Source organism: Pelobates fuscus, chromosome 12 (genome assembly GCF_036172605.1).
Source record: "Pelobates fuscus isolate aPelFus1 chromosome 12, aPelFus1.pri, whole genome shotgun sequence".
Taxonomy (NCBI): Eukaryota; Metazoa; Chordata; class Amphibia; order Anura; family Pelobatidae; genus Pelobates; species Pelobates fuscus.
Window position 1 is genome coordinate 18,587,026 of NC_086328.1, and position 17,643 is coordinate 18,604,668.

Sequence of the window (17,643 nt, forward strand, 5' to 3'; positions counted from 1 at the left end):
TAAAAGCAAATAATAAACAATCATCGTATTTGACAGTTGTATTTTAAGGTTGATCACAGAATAACATATTGTCTAATGTATCATTTTTAGCTAAGGTAATATTCAGCTGCTACCAATTGAATGGTTGAACCTTGTTACAAAAATCTCTTACCATCAGTAAAAATTAAGAGCATCAGCTAAGTCTGAAATATATTACAAATAAAACAGTGGAATTCAGATACACTTAATATGCAATAACAGGGGCATTTGCTTAAATGGTAAACATGGAAACCATTTTTAAACCTAAATTTTTTATGGCAGTGTTACGCAAGAGTGAAATGAATGATTTAAGTCGTACTCTGCAGTAAATCATGGATATAATTAGCAAATGGCATACTGCACAAGTAATTTATCATTATTTGTAGGGCACTATTCCAGAAGGATTCAGAAATCTGCAGACCTGCTGCATTGTTTCTAAATAAAGATCTATAAATGCAGATTGTCTGAAATATTAATGCCATTACATTACTACTGCTGTGCGTAAAAACATATAGCCTAAATTAAATGTATTCAATAACAATTAAAGGAAGCCTCACTAATGAAGTTATACAAAACACATTTAGAACCTCTATTTTATTTTGTAATTATCTGCAAAGGTTTTACAGTGATTTTTGGTCTATGTTCATGGCTTTCCCAGTTCCGCAAATACCATCTGTAAATGTGCCTACAATGTTTATTTTTCTGCAAACAAACAATGGTTTATAAGCTGCATAAAAAGCCGGAACGAGAAGCTCATATTTTTATTAAAGTATGCTTTGCAATGATAAAAATAATGTTGGCACGTTGTATTTATACAAAACACATATGCATGTAATCCCGGAGAGAGTCGGTACTCGTATCAATAAATATACCACACAAAACAATGGCCCATTGCTTTAATTTTATTGTACGACAGGGAAAACTCGCTTTCTAAAAAAAATAAAAAAATGTAAAAAAATAAAAACTTAATTTATATAGTCACAGCACTGGCAATTTGATTTTTTATTTTTTTTAATGGATAATGTGTGTCAATATGACCACAATTTTAAAGAAGCATGCATATTCTTTTATTCATATTTTTAAATCACTATATGTAAATGTTAGTTTGTTTAAGAAAAGCATGTTAAGAAATATGCCTATGGCTAACAAATCAAAGGAAAACAGAACATTAATAGAAATAATTTGCTTTATTTTGCCACTTTGATTTCACAGGCTATTTCAAGGTACATGGTTTTCTAAATGAATGTGTTACCTTAACTACATGTGAAATCTTATGTGCATAAGAAATAGTTTAAGAGATTTATTTTCTGTTGTACACCAGTCACTAGTATTGCCTTAGTTCACAGCTGGCTATTGCTCTGTAAGACACAAAAACTGATCAATCTACGCAAATGTGCAAAAGATACCATGGGTAATCAAGTACGTAGGTAAGAACTTTAAGACTTAAAAACAGAAGGATTGTAGAATGCAGATGGTTAGGCAAACTTTGAAGGTGCATGAAAACAGCACGATTTGGGTAATATCTACAATGTATAATGAACGTTTTACTCATCCCTCAAAATATGGTGTGTTTGGCCTACTGGCCATGTGAGCCATGTCAAATGGGATTTGGGGAAATAGTTTTGCTAGAAGTTTAAACCTACTTGTATGTTATAATAGATGAACATATCATAAACATGCACATGGTATCAATGGGTATCATTTGGTGAAATCAGTAATGCAGAGTTCTGCAGACTTGCTTACAGTTCTACCAAAGATGTTAAAAAAAAAGTTGTGTCACTTTAATTGTTTAGCGTTTACAGCCCGCTGCTTTGATAAAAGTCACAATTATAAGTATTCTTTAAAAGTGATGTTCCTACAAAAGTACAAACTTATTGTATTGGCCTATGGCTGATTATTTATTGAGTTAAAATTATTTTTTTGGGGGTGAAGGGGAGATTTTATTGTGTTTTCATTAATAAATACAATATATTCTATCACAGTGGTTTTAAAATAATATCTACCCTTTTGTCCCATAATCCGTAGAATTGATTCTCTAGCTTTGGTTTTTCATTGACATAAACTGTCAGGTCTGCAGGGGACAAATATTAAACCCTTTGCTTTTTTCCACTGATCGACTCCCAAGCAGCGGTAGTTTAAAAAAAAGGAAAGAACGCAGCACCCTATCTTCTGCATAGTGTCATAAACACACTGCTTATAATATAGAGAACCATTCCGTTTGTCTGAAGTTGCTATAACTAAAAAAATGATTATAAATATATTTATACATAAACAGTTTTTGGTATAATAGTCTTCCACAATATCTTTACTTAAGCACTGCACGATATGATGAATGACTGATTCTAACCAGTGAAATTTCGGTACATTAATATAAATTGTATACTAATTCCCCCCCAAGCATATATATGTTGCAAACCTGGATATCTTTTACACAGCTGCTTATTGCTAAACAGTGCCTTGTCCAGAAGGGGACAATCTGTGTCTCTAATTGCTGTCACTGAAGCCGAGATTCATTATGTGACTTTCCCATTAAAATGTGAGCATTAATTTGTATAATGAAATATCACCCACTGCAGTGTTCATTAGCCATGCCCTACTGTATACTTCACATTGTTAGCTACCTAGAAACTGGAGTTAATTTCACTAATGGATATTTCTCTACTTAGTGTTTGCTAGGAAATTTATACTGTAGCATTACCTCTTAAACTTTTAAAGAAATTTAAATTCAATCAATTATTTCCAACAAAAGTTTGGGATGTCATTAAGGCAGAAATCGCAAGCGATGCAACATGGCACATGTTGAAACAGAGAAATAAAAGTGTGTTTCAAATCCTTTCTAAAAACAATGTAAAATTTGGAGGAAAAGTATCTGTTCTACGGTAGTATCTGATGGCTATAAACATCTTGCGCTAGTAATAGAACGTAGTACAGTACTAATATATACGGTGAAGATACTTTTAAAAACTAATTTGCACATTTATGACCTTGGCCCATCTAGGCTTCCAATGACACCAGGATGATACATTGCATGCAAAAACATTAAAATAATAAACAAATGATGTTTCCCCCCCCAAATGTTCACACATTTAAGTTCAAGAGCACAGGTCCACATTAAACATAGCCATGAAGTTCCAATAAAGTACTGCGGTTGGAGATTTACTTGCTAACTACTTAAAATCAATATGCTGTAAATATTTCCGCCATTTTATTTTCCTTTTAACATTTCTCAATTATGATAGATTTGCCAACATGCTTGCAGGACCCATGATTAATCTGCATACTGCCTTTGTTGCATCTGCATGAAAAAATATTATAAGATAATGATGATGTTTAAAACTATTACTTAAAGTTATATATGTCTACGAATCTTATCTGCAGGGAATATGAGAGATATTCCCTTGACATATACCGGTAAGTAGTTTTCATAGAATGTCAAATATACTAGCACTCTAAAGTCTCAGTGACATTAGCTTTCTCATATTTTATTCTTATGGAGTATTACTAAAGATTAGTGAAAGTTGTAATTTTATTTATAGCACTTTCATGAAAGCTAGTGAGTGTGAGACTTTTGAAGCAAACTCAAGCCACAACAGCTTAATTTAGTGGTTCTGGTGTCTATAGCCTGTCTCTGCAGGCATTTTTGTAATGTAAATGCTGCCTTCTCAAAGAAATGTCAGTGTTTTCATTGCTGCCTAGTAACACCTCTAGTGGCAGTCACTTAAGACGGCCAATAGAGGTGCTTCCCATCTTAGTTCTGCACAGTGTGCAGAACCTACATTTAGCGTCTCGATGTTCTGCATGGAGGCACTGAACATTCCTCATAGAGTGACTGCCACTCAAGTCAATGCATCTCTATGAGGAGATGCTGATTGATGTAACACTGCATTTAGCCACACAAGAAAAAGCACTGGATTGACTGAGATCATCAAGACTGATGATATCAACCATGGAGGCAGAGCCAAGTGGGACCAGCTGTGGCAAAACTGGCACAGCGTGAAAGAAAAGGTGAGAAAAAACACCTTTTCAACGCGACCTGGGGGAGGCTGACTATCTAAACAAAAACTACAGCACTATAGAGTCAGGAATACATGTTTGTATTCCTGACACTATAGTGTCCCTTTAAAGACTGTCACACTGAGTACTATGATACAGAATCTTATAGACTGCAACATTTTATGCGCATGCATCATGTAGGATGTTCTCATGGAAAGCACAGCTCGAGGGATGCAGGCTGAATTTGTGACGTCATGGAGAACAGGGCTACCAAAGGTAAAGAGGACTTCTATCCTGATCTTTACAAGACCCTGTATATATCACCAGTTTGTCATAAAGACTAGAACATTTTTTTGGTTCTTATCCTCCTTCCTTATTCTGACTGAGGATACTATCTGTTTTACACCTGCCAACCAGGACAAAAAAAGGTTAATTCTACTCATGAAGCCATGAACTTCCCCAGGCATGCTTTTCTTCCCTCTAAATGCCACAGTCCAGTATATACATAATGGCTGACAATATAGGAGGGACCAATAAAGAAAAATGCATAGTGCAGTACTTTGAATTTACTAGCTCCCGTGCTTCCATATTTATACCCACCAGGTAGCTCAATGTATCAAATACCTAGTAAGCAATGGAAACACACCGTCCCTGACAGTGGAAGGGTACTGAATTGCCTGAAGAAAATCAACTGTAAGCTAAGCATCATCATTTGTTTCTTAAAATACCATACAAAAAATATCATGGACAGCTGCCATTCCAAAGCATCAGGGAGAAAGAGGTTAACGTCATATGAATGTTTACTGGGCCAATATAGACAGCTATCTGTCTATGGTGAACTGTTCAATACCAGGACTGTACAAAGGAAACTAGATCTCACCTAAACTACAGCAAAGGGTTACTCACAGTTAAAAAATAGAATGTAGAATTTTCTGTCAAAAGCTTTTTAACCAAAATCTGGTTGTTCATCGCTCTAACAATTGATACCGATTTTTTATAAGTTTATGTTAAAATAATTAATTTGGATCCAAAAGGAATGCTTTCCCTTGTTTAGGGCACACCTGGAAATGACTTATTTTGGATCAATAGCATATATAGGAACTTAACTTGACTGACTTAAGTCTTTTTTTAACCCATATTACTATGGAACTATAAACTGTATGTTCCCAATAATCTTATTTACAGTCGAAATAGCCACACATGTAATATGAATTAATTGATGAGCCACTAATCCCATCATATCTTCCTATTATCTTATAGTCTTCATGTTCAGCATTATGGATCTGCCAGGTGAATAAATGCTAGGTGCACTGCTGGATATATGGTGTAAGATGGTAGCAGTGGATGACAGGTGCTGAATGTGATGTAGTTAAACTTTAGATGAATGCTGTTTTGGTAATATTCTAGTTCCATGTGACACACATAGAATAAGCCCAATGAACTATATCTTCTCTGATTGAGTCTGGATATTTTGTCTATACCAGTTGTGTTTATCTTTGCCAATTTTTTCAGGCTCTACCCTGAACTATATCACTAAACAACACAATGTATCTAGTTTAATTTAAAATAAGGTAATACTGTAGCAGTAACAAAAATGGTAAATATTATAAAATTCCTGATGTATTTATCAGATGACTATAATGTCAATAATAAATATGTAGAATGTATGTACACCGCACAAAAATACACACACTAACCACTGCACAGAGGTACTTAATATATACTTCCTAATTTCCCAGGGCATCCAGTGGGGTGCCTGTACAGCTGCTACATTTTATATTGTATTTCCCGAGGCAAAACAGTACTTTCAACCCTGCTCTTGATATGGAGTCCGTATTTAGCCCTGAAGCGATTTTCTTCTTTCTAAAACTGTTGCAGTTAGCTACTGTGATGTTTATTATTTTTGCTGGCCACAGTCTCTTTCAATGTCAAAGCACCCAGATTAATAAAATGTTCACTGGCCTTTGTGACTGCTCTTTGTTTTTAAGGTCACAATCAGTGGAATTACAGATGATACAAAGAGTGTGCAAATTAAATGGGCAGAGGGAGGGGGAATGTTGTGCAAAAGAATAAAATTGATTGGTCGGTTCATTTAACTTAGTTACCCATTGATATAACTGTTCTAAAAATCTCTTTCCAGGAGAGACATAGAGAAGAACATAATCATGGCCAGGTATTGGGTGGACACTAAAGCTTCCTTGCTCCCACCTACGAAACTCATGGAAGCAAGAGAGGGTTATATCATGTGATATTATGTGTCTGGTGACCTCTTGCATATAGTATAAATATCAACGTGTGTGCCTTCATCAGCTATCCTGAACGTTTTGATGTCTTACCTGTGTGTATCCTCAAATGCACCTTTAAATGATGTGATGTCCTAAAGGTTTTTCCACAGTAAGGACAGTCCTTCATGGCTGAGCCAAGGTTTCTATCTCTCATCATAGATTGCTGCTGTGCTCCCACACATCGTCCATTGTCTTCCCCCATATCTGCAACACAGAGACATTCACTTCTAGCAGTACTCCACACATACCCGTGTCTGTTGGTTTTTACTGCTTCACTCTATATCACAAGGCTGTCAGTTCTTGTGATTGTGATTCTTGGGGATAATTTCATCTTTTTAATCATTATTTTAAGCAGCATATGGTATCTTAATAGTGAATGAAGTTACACAAGAAAAGAGCCAGCTGCGGGACCAGATGCCTGTTATTCTTCTTTTCTACGTGTAATATACCCAAAAGTTAAAAATTGTAACAGGTATAATTTTAAACCATGTCTGGCTTTGAAAAGCTAAGCATTCATTTTACTTTTCTATAAACAGAATCAACAGACATCTATGCAACCCCCACCGCCTCCATAAGTGTTGTTCCTTCTAAGGCAAACACAAAATGGCTGCACAGGTGTAAAAACATGTTTTTCTAAATTCATAGATGGCCTATTTTATAGAAATTTAGTGTCAAACCTGGATTTCATTTTTATTAAACAAAAATTACAGGCAAAATATATACAAGTCAAAAAGTACTGTTAGGAAAATAATACGTGTTCCTGTTGATTGTTGATGAGCACCTATTTTCTAATATATTTGAATAAAATGAACTGCTGGCAGCAGTAATTTTTTTTAAAACAAAATTAAAGCAGACAGTTGGAGTTTTAGTATTTTTGAGTAATATTACATATGTACCCCATTTTGTTATAATGCTCTTGCAAATGGAGTGTTGGCTTAAAAATAACATCAACAGATCCATATGTATGCATTATTATTTTTTTTTAAACATGTGCTCTTTAGCTTCTTATCAAAATCGACACACGCTAAGCATTGAGTCAAGACACACCTGTAGACTGGTTTTCGGCAACACTGCCATCTTGGTAGAGGCAGAATCACACTTAAGTAAATTTTATCTTTTGATGTATGCATTTTATGGCTTGCAAAATGTATACATTGCAAGTTCATAAATACTTACATAAGGATGATACACTGTCATCACAGAAATGGTCCCTGTAGCTGGTTTCTACATACGCTAACTGGCTTGTATATTGCACATCTCAGGAATCTGAGAATGTACGCTTCCAAAATAAATGTGACAATAAAGTACATTTTTAAAGTGCTAAATCAAATATCTGAAATTTGATTTCCTCTTTAAGGTCCAACTATTCTTTATGTATATATGGTAATGTAAATACAGGTATAATTTTAATAATGTAATAATCATTTTCTCAAGCTACTCAAAAATGGACTAACAAATACCCACAATCTACCAGAGCCTTTTTCCCCCACCTAAAGGTTACTATAAACAATAGCCATCTCTGTGGGGGGAAAAAATAAATCAAAATTATAGATAGCTTTATTGCCTTGTTATACAAATTGTAAGGAAGATACATAAACCTGTGAAAACAACAACAACTCCAAATTCAAGCATTAAACTAATACTTTTTTTGGTTTAAGGACTGTCCACCCTACCGCAGCTAAAGAGGTAATTTCTAGAATGCTTAGAAATCACATTCTTCAAATTTATATAATACCTATTTGGGGACAGATTGTTTATAATTATACACTTGCTAACTATATACATCCTTTCTATGGCTTGTATTGATCATTAATGGCTCTCAACCATTTGCACTTTCATTAGCCCAAGCACAATAACATTTATTGATTGGATTGCTTCAGACACATGTGGTGGGAAGGGATTTTATTGTTATCTTATCAATATTGACACAGCTGGAAATTTAACTGGACCTGTCAAAGTAAAAGGGTCCTTATGGATGTCACTTCCACTGCTGTACAGAAACGATCCGGGAAAAATTGTACAGGCACACGCTCAATCACTACATTTAAGGCTGCATACAGGTCATGACACAGAAAAAGGTAAAGGGGGGGCGTGGTTACGGCGCCGACTAAGATGGCCGCATAGAGGGTGAGCTCCGCTCCGTCCGACCCCAACAAAGCTCTGAAAAGCGACACACATGAGCCAAATGGGTCGCACTAAACGCCCGGAACAACCCCAGACCCCCAGGAATCCACAGCAGGGGCCCCTGGACGGGTTTCTCCTCCCGCAACAGGGCGCAAGCGGAGAGGGGGAAAGCCCCAAGATGGCGCCGACAACCCCCACGGGGACGGACAGCACAGCCCTCGCAAGAATCGAGGACAGGCTGAGGAGCCTAACGGACTCTATGGCCACTAAGGACGACCTGAAAGCCCTTACCTCCACTATACAAGAGACCTTTCGAGCTGAGATAGCAGGACTCCGAGCAGAGGTCTCATCCCATGCGGATCGCATTGCCCGCACGGAGGAGGCCGTTGAGGCCCTCACAACACATCAAATGTCCGCGGACACCGCAATAGCCCGTCAGGGTACAATGCTGCTCTCGATGAGACGACACCTTGAAGACCTGGATAACAGGGGCAGGAGGTGCAATATTCGCATTAGAGGAGTGCCTGAGACTGAAGGTATGGCAGAAAATGCTATCGATATCCTTACAGAACTTTTTCAGACCATCCTGCAGCCGACCTCACCAGAACATATCGAATTTGAGAGGGCACACAGGGCTGCTAGGCCCAGATCTGCAGAGGATGGACCGAGAGACCTCATATGCTGTCTCCACTCCTTTCCCGTTAAAGACGCCATTATGAGGAAGGCCAGGGAGAGACCGACATGGCCTTATAGAGACACACAAGTCACACTTTATAATGATCTCTCCCCGATCACCCTAGAGGCCCGGCGGGCCCTCCGCCCTGTGACTACTGCATTGAGGGAACGTGACATCGCCTACAAATGGGGGTTCCCCTTCGCCCTCATGGCCAGGCATCGCAATGGATGGACTTCTATCCGGTGGCCCGAAGATGTTCCTCGATTCATGGGAGACCTAGGCCTTCCCCCTCCTGCTGTACCTAACTGGATCCTGGGCCCGGCGGCCCCCCCGACGAGACCACCGAGACCGTCTCGAAGAAGAGAAGCCCGATCCCCTTCCACCCAGCCCTCCAGACGGCGTCCCAACCCGACTTCTCCGGAAGAGTAAGACCTGCTTCATTCTCCTTGGACCCTGGTTCTGTGCCGTATCCTGACACTGCTCCCGAACCCCTCGTACAGCTATTGACTCCAGCCTCCCAGCTAACCTGGCCCTCCTCGAGGCAGGTTCTAATCACAGGTACATTGGGCCACCCTTTTTCTTTTGGGGGGGGGATGGGATTTGGGATACCCATGGGCTGGAGACCCAGACCCCGGGGCTCATTCCAACCTGGCGGAGGTCTGCCGGCACCGCTCCTTACGGGGGCTTTCCCACTGTTCCATCCGAAGCGGAACCTCCTCACTGGGACTGGGGCACGATGGTTTGGGAGGGGGGATACCGGGGGGGACTGAGCCACACAGCTACACCCCATGGAATATGGACTGCACCCTGAGAGGACCGACTCCCATGACACCACGTAGATATTGTTTCCCTTTTTTACCTCATCTTCTCTGTGTTGTATAGCCTTCTGGCCTAAAATGTTATAGATGTGGGGTGTGGGGTGGGGGGTGTATGGGGGACATCGTGCATGATCTTAGTTCTATCCCTCACATCACCCGGTTACGAATGTGTCCCCATCACCGGGTGACGTAATGCTGATAGATCGGGTTGGAACGGCCAACATATGTATACTGGTAACTGCTCTCGGGAGTGGGTGGTGGGGTGGTGGGCATGGAGGGAATGTTGTGTGTATCCAGACATGACTCCCCCCCCGCCCGAGTAACGCTCGTTGCTGGAGGGGGGTGAGGTGGCATGGTGGCGGAGAAGCGACATGGGCTATGCATAGTACCCTAGGACCTCTGACCCCCATACTGCCATATAGATATGATTTTTTTGTCAATAACGTTCTCCATTTATTCACTCATATGTATTTGCAATATGTTTTCAGGTACGGGGTGCGGGGTGGGGGACAGCACTGGGGTTGTTTTACACGTTCCCTGCAATGTTGTTTTCCCCGCATGGATGTTGCAGGCCCACCAGTGAGGTTATAGTGTTATCGTGGCTTTCCCACCCACCCCCACTCCCGACCCACACACGATACCAACCAGGCTAATACCCGGCACCACCCTCACCCCTTCCCCCCCCCCCCTTCCCCCCCCCTCCCCCCCCCCTCTTTTTTCGAAGAGCCACCTCGGGGGACCTATATTATTATGTTGATCCACGCCTAGGCTTACACCTTAGGTTTTGCTCCCCTACGCATGCTGTTCTTGCATTGCTTTACTACGACCATGAGACCGTGCACTGGCGGGACTGGCATCTGCTCAATAGTATGTTAAACCTGTCGGATAGACGAACCCATTATCTTTACACCAGCTGGATAAAATGCTTGTGATTGCGTTACTTGGGATGTCACGGAGACCTCTCCCCCCCCCCCCCCCCCCCCCCCCCACCCCCCCCCCCCCCACCGTCCTGTGATATGGGACACATGACTACAATCTGTATAGGGGTTTTGAGAGGTCCACGGGGGCTGGGAATGGGCACGCTCACGTGCAGCCGGCCTCCTCACACTGGCCCTATGCTGCTAGGAAGCATAGACGTCCCCATTTATTATGCTCAGACACGCTTGACTCAATGCTTGCAGATAGGGGCCGGACGGGGCGGACGATACCTTCACCTGTTAGACCTACCCTCTTGGGCGGAGCCTGATCCGCGCTTCCCACACCATACACTCGTGCTACGAGTTGAGCAGCTAGGCTGTGGTTCCCCCCCTTCCTGGGCAGGTACCGGAACGAGGCACCACTAGCACTAGTTGCAGCACGAGATCTACTATCCATATCTCTATCTTTTACTAAAAGATCGCATTAGACACTAAAAACTCCCTTTTTCTACACTAGCCCTAAACGGGCGCCATCCTCCTGGGATCCGGAACCTGGTCTTGACTACTTGACCCTACCCCGTCTGTCTCCCACCCCTCCCCCCTTTGCCTTTTTCCCCTCTCGCCTCCCCCCCCCCTCTTTCCCTGGCTTGCGTCAGGACGTCGAACTCAGCCGCTGCACCCCCCTGGGAACACGACTTAGCCCAGATACAGAGGTGTCTCCGGCTCTTAACCATAATATATCACGAAAATGGCCTACCGCGACTCACCGATTAGGATCCTCACACAAAACTGCAGAGGCCTTAACATACCCGAACGAAGATCGCACCTTCTGAGGGAACTAAAGAAAAAACACATATCAGTTGCCATGATTCAGGAAACTCACTTCAAGTCGGGCGCGGCGCCCACACTCCAAAATAGACACTACCCACATAACTTCTTCTCCAACCACCCGACGGCCCACAAGGCAGGTACGGCTATCATCCTGGCTGCCGAACTCGAGTTTAAAGAACTTGAATGTGCTCAAGACTCCCAAGGACGATACCTTTTCATCAAAGGGATAGTTGCTGATAAAATATATACCTTTGCTAATATCTATGCCCCCAACCGGCGGCAAGCTCCATTCCTACGAAACGCCCTACATCTACTGGAAGACTTCACGGATGGTATTCTAGTTGTGGGGGGGGACTTCAATGTACCCTTAGACCCATTCCTGGACTCCTCCTCGGGGCATAGCTGCGTCCCACAGACCAGCTTACGATCTATTCGCAGATCCCTGGAGGAGCTACGGTTGGCCGACTGTTGGAGAACGCTCCACCCGTCGGACAAAGACTACACCTACTACTCTGTCCTCCACAACCGCTACTCGCGCATAGACTACCTTTTCATCGCACAAGAAGGTCTTACCCGCCTGCATAGATCCGAGATAGACCCCGCCACATGGTCGGATCACGGTTCGGTCTGGATAGAGTTGGAGTCCCCCCTGTTCCGCCCCTCATCATGGACATGGAGACTCAACGAGGCACTCCTACTAGACCCCACCGTGAAGGACCAGATAAAGCAGGACCTTGAACACTACTTCAGGGAGAACGATACACTCGACGCCTCTCCAATATCCGTGTGGGAAGCCCACAAAAGTGTCATCAGGGGGGTACTTATACGCATCGCTTCGCATAAACGAAAAACAACTATGATTGAAATGGCAGACCTATACCAGAAGATATCATCACTAGAAGGTCAACATAAACGCTCACAGCTACACAGTGTCTATGGGGAATTGATGGAACACAGGAGGAGACTTAAGGAGCTCATCACTAAAAAACACCTTCGTACCATACAACGCACAAAGGGATTTTATTATGCCCATGCCAATAAAGGGGGGAAATACCTAGCAAGGCTATTAAAAGGCCCCATGCCTCGCACGCAAATACGGAAACTGCGTTTAGCTTCCAACGAACTGTCCTCTTTCCCGCAAAAAATAGCCGATGAATTCAGAACATTCTATCAAACTCTCTATAACCTACGCCCACCCCAACAAGGAGTACAAGACGGAAACCACGATAGGCGCATAACGGAATACTTGTCCACCACGATCACCAATATGATAAACCAAGACCCAGCGAACGCACTTGACGCCCCGCTCAGCGTGGAGGAGTTAGCGGCAGCCCTCAAAACGACCAAGCCAGGCAAAGCCCCGGGACCGGACGGCTTCTCGTCCGGATATTATAAAGGATTCTCTAACCTTTTGTTGCCCTGGCTGACGAAGGCGCTCAATGCGGTAGGCGAGGGTGGGAACCTGGGTGCGGAGTCCTTAGCAGCTACCATCACAGTTATGCTTAAACCAGGAAAGGACCCACTACTATGCGGCAACTACCGCCCCATCTCTCTTCTGAACGTTGATACCAAACTGTTTACAAAGGCCATGGCGAGCAGATTGAACCACCTTCTGCCGGACCTAATCCATGTGGACCAGACGGGCTTCATCCCGGGACGAGAAGCGAGAGACAGTACCCTTCGCCTGTTCTCCATCCAGCAACACGCCAGAATGACCAAAACACGACTATTACTTCTTTCAACAGATGCGGAGAAAGCATTTGATAGGGTCGACTGGAAATACATGCTGGCAACATTACAACGGATGGGATGTGGGCAGAGATTCCTGGCCTGGATATCGGCACTATACAGTAATCCACGCGCTACCGTGAGAGTCAACGGGTCCACGACCGCGGACTTCGCGATCAATAATGGCACGCGCCAGGGTTGCCCACTTTCCCCCCTTCTGTTCGCAATGTCATTAGAACCGTTACTCCAGGCGATCCGCATGAACCCGGACATCCAAGGGTACACATGGCAGACAACAAACCACAAGGTAGCCGCATACGCGGATGACCTTTTGTTTTTCATACAAAATCCCAGGACAACTCTTCCTAATCTCCTCTCAGAATTCGACAAATTCGGCCGCATTTCAGGCTTCAAACTTAACCTCTCCAAATGCGAAGTCCTGAACATTACAACCCCTACAGAAGAATATATATCCCTGGGCCAGCAATTCCCCTTCACATGGTGCCAAAGCCGAATGAAGTACCTGGGAGTCTGGGTAACCACAGCCCCGGAGGACTCTTACCGATTCAACTTTGACCCCCTCCTCAAATCTGTTATAATAGACCTGAAAAGGTGGTCCCATCCTCATCTAACATGGCACGGCAGGATAGCCGTGATCAAAATGAATATCTTGCCAAGGATCCTTTACCTCATGCAGACGATTCCACTGGCTATCCCAAGCACCTTTTTCTCCTCCCTAAAAACGGCTATCATCAAGTTTGTGTGGCGCGGAGGACGTTCCAGGATCCGACATGATATCCTATGCCGCCCAAGGCCCCGTGGAGGGCTTGCCCTTCCAGACATCAAGAAATACCATCAGGCTACGATAATGCAACGGATTCTGGACTGGCACCTTAGCCCAGTGGAAAAACAATGGGTCACATTAGACAGGGGACTAGCGGGGCCGTCACTTGAGGTGGAGGTTTGGGGGAACCCAAAGGGACGAACACCCAACGAGGAAGAAGGAAGCCCGATTCGACAGACGTTACTTGGTTGGAAGTCGCTGAGAAGTGCGAGCCACGTCTCACCCTCCCCTAGTCCCATGATCCCACTCACACACAACACGGAGGTTGCTGGAGGTATACCATCGGGTGCATGGCCCATTTTGAGCGACAGGGAATATATCCCCATCTACCAGGTCCTTGACAGGGGCAAATTACGTGACTTCACCTCTCTCATGGGTACACACCCCGGGACACCTATCGCGGTACTTAGGTACCTACAGTTGCAACACTACTACAACTCAATTCCACACAGGGATCGTCTACACCGAGATCTCACCTGGTTTGAGGGCCTTTGCGACCGAGGCGAGCAACTAGAGCATGCAATCTCGACATTATACCAACACTTGCTAATAGGAGACTCGACCCAGGCCACCACTTTTCAACGCCAATGGGAAACCCAACTTGGAAAGTCACTAACCCCAGCACAGTGGGACACGGCTTTACTCTGGCAACAGAAAAGCTCTATGAGCTCGTTTTATCAGGAGGTTAATTACAAACTGATTTCCTCCTGGTACAGGACCCCGACCGTACTCCACAGGATCTATCCATCGATCACCCCACTGTGCTGGAGATGCCAGACGGACCGCGGATCACTTATGCATATCTGGTGGGACTGCAGGGACATCGTTCCATATTGGGCGATGATTAAAGACGCTGTTTCCGACATATTGGGAGACATCCCGGAATGGACCGCGGAACTAGCCCTACTTCACATATCGCCACTGTCTATCCGGACATACAAACGATCCATACTACGCCACCTACTTAACGCCGCTAAAGCAAATATCCCAGCACATTGGAAACAACGCGATCCACCTACTAAGAAAGAATGGATCCGAAGGGTTGAAGATATATATGAGGCGGAAGGCATGCAGGCCTCCCTGACAGGCCGTGAAACGAAACATCTAGAAATGTGGCTCCCATGGTTCACATACATCACTCGATATAGACAATCGGACACCACTCCCGCAACCTCTAGCGGAGCGGCACAAGCTGTGGGACCCACTTGACGCAACCAGACCCCCTCCTACTTATCCTCACCTTCCCCCCCCCCTTTTTTCCCCCTTTCTATCCCCACCTATCCCCTCCTCACCTTCTTTCCACCCCACAAGATTCGGACCGGAGGACTGAGACCAGGAGGTCATAAACCAGATTTTAAGGGATATAAAACTACACATACAACACAATACACCTTTAGGGAACGTATACTCTTAACTCTCACAGGGCTCGGACACACCCCCGTGCTCTGGGAACAGGAGCTAAACTTAGCAACACGTATCACCCCGACTAACCCTGAGACGTAGAAAGGCCTAGGCCCACAGCACACAACGCTAACCATATAGACATACACCACACTCAAAACTGAGCTTAGCTGGATAAACAGACCACCACTTACTCATATGCACTAAAGCGAGCTTGCTACACTATCAATGAGGACGACAGGTCAAAAGCATACTGGGACTCTCGCATTTCACAGACCCTGACTGGAGGGTTGGGAAGGGAGACCGTAATCTGACCCACTTATAACATGGAGATGTTGGGGTGCACCACGGGCACGCCCAATTAGACTCTCGACTATGATTACCCCCACCCTCCAGGGATCGCCCTGAGAACCTTACGCCGTCCCGGGAACCCACAGTAGAAAGGGATTGGCGGGTCACCTATTGATCTGATCCTTCGACATCCCAATCTAACGCTTTCACCCTGTCCGGTGCCTCTGGCACTGCCTACACCGCATATGTTTATATTAAGCTCCCAGATTACTATGTCTAATAACGATACGTAATAGCTAACGACATATCATTGTATTGTATGATACTTCCAACTTACCCTGAAAATGTCATCCTGTATGTTACCTTTCTCCCGTGAACAATGTTATTGTACCATTTATCTCACACTTAAGTTATTCTTTTTTCATACGGAGCCCTGCGTGCCTCCTTGCTGATACTAATGCTGAGACTTCTGCATTTTGACTTACTGTTTATCTTATAGTTGTTAGAAACATGCGAGTTTCACCTGTTTAATCATACTGATTGCCTTACATGACATATGATTACTTAATAAAAAGATTTACAAAAAAAAAAAAAGAAAAAGGTAAACTTACAATGAATGTGAAACAGAGACAGCTACATATGTTACATGGTACATGAGATTGTTCCATGTTACATTTACAAGCTAAAAACATGTTTACCTGCCACTGTTACCATAACGTGTCACTCAGGATCAGCAGCATTAATCAATCAATCGCCACAACGCATGTTAAGCATGTACGCTATAACATGGTCTCATATACTCAGTTCTGCTGTATTTCCATCCTGTTTGTGCGCCTAATAAGTTGTATGTAGCTAAGTGGCTGCTAAATTAAATTAAGGACAATTAAAAACTCTGACTGTGCTTCACGGATGGTATCGGAGCTTTTTTTTAAAAAACTGACAGAATGTTTATGATATTCTGTTTGGAGTTAGTGTTTTTTTTTCAGGTATTAGACAAGTATAGAGATGGATAATTTTGAAAAAAATCATAAGTCAGAGAGCATAACTATGTACAGATCAATTCATACAACTTAAAGGAGCAATCCTGGCACCATAACCACTACAACGAGCTATAATGATTACGGTGATTGGATTATTCCTATGAGGTGTGGAATAACAGTGCTTAAATACTTAATGAAAGTATCTATGTACAGTATATGGACCTGATCTTTTATCTCCGACATTGGCATTTAATTTAATCAACACAAGGGGTTATTCACTAACCTGAGAACTATCAGAAATTTACCAGGGAACTGCAAATTTAAGGCCATAATATAGAGCTTGAAACTGCTGCATTTAATATTTTTTTTCAGTTCGTCTACTTTAGTCTAAAATTTGCAATTTCAAGGCTAATCCTTGACATTTCCTGGTTTAGTAACCCAGAAGGTTTTTGATTTGTTTTAGTATTTAATAGTCACTAAAATGTCTAGAAAATACATTCAATGAATCCTCTTTTGCTCCATAAAGAAATATTCCTCAACAACCAAACAATAGAAGAAAAACATAAACTGTATGTGTCTGTGTTTAATTTATTCCCTTTAATCTGTATGCTAATTAGTGTAATGGTAAGTCTGAATATGAAGTTCACCCTGACCCCACTGAGATCAGGGGTTTTGTAACATAAAGAGGGTGAAAATTCAGTCCACCAATTACAGTTCGGGTGAAGGTGCTTAAACCT

At 43.0% G+C, this 17,643-nt stretch overlaps 1 protein-coding gene across 1 annotated transcript in view; it reads right to left on the bottom strand.

Annotated features, from left to right (window-relative positions):
• Positions 1 to 17,643, bottom strand: part of ZNF536 (zinc finger protein 536) — a 456,445-nt gene that overhangs the window by 157,750 nt on the left and 281,052 nt on the right. The window contains exon 6 of the mRNA XM_063437911.1: positions 6,348 to 6,500. Coding sequence (XP_063293981.1) covers positions 6,348 to 6,500 — 153 coding nt within the window. The remainder of the gene's footprint in view (positions 1 to 6,347; positions 6,501 to 17,643) is intronic.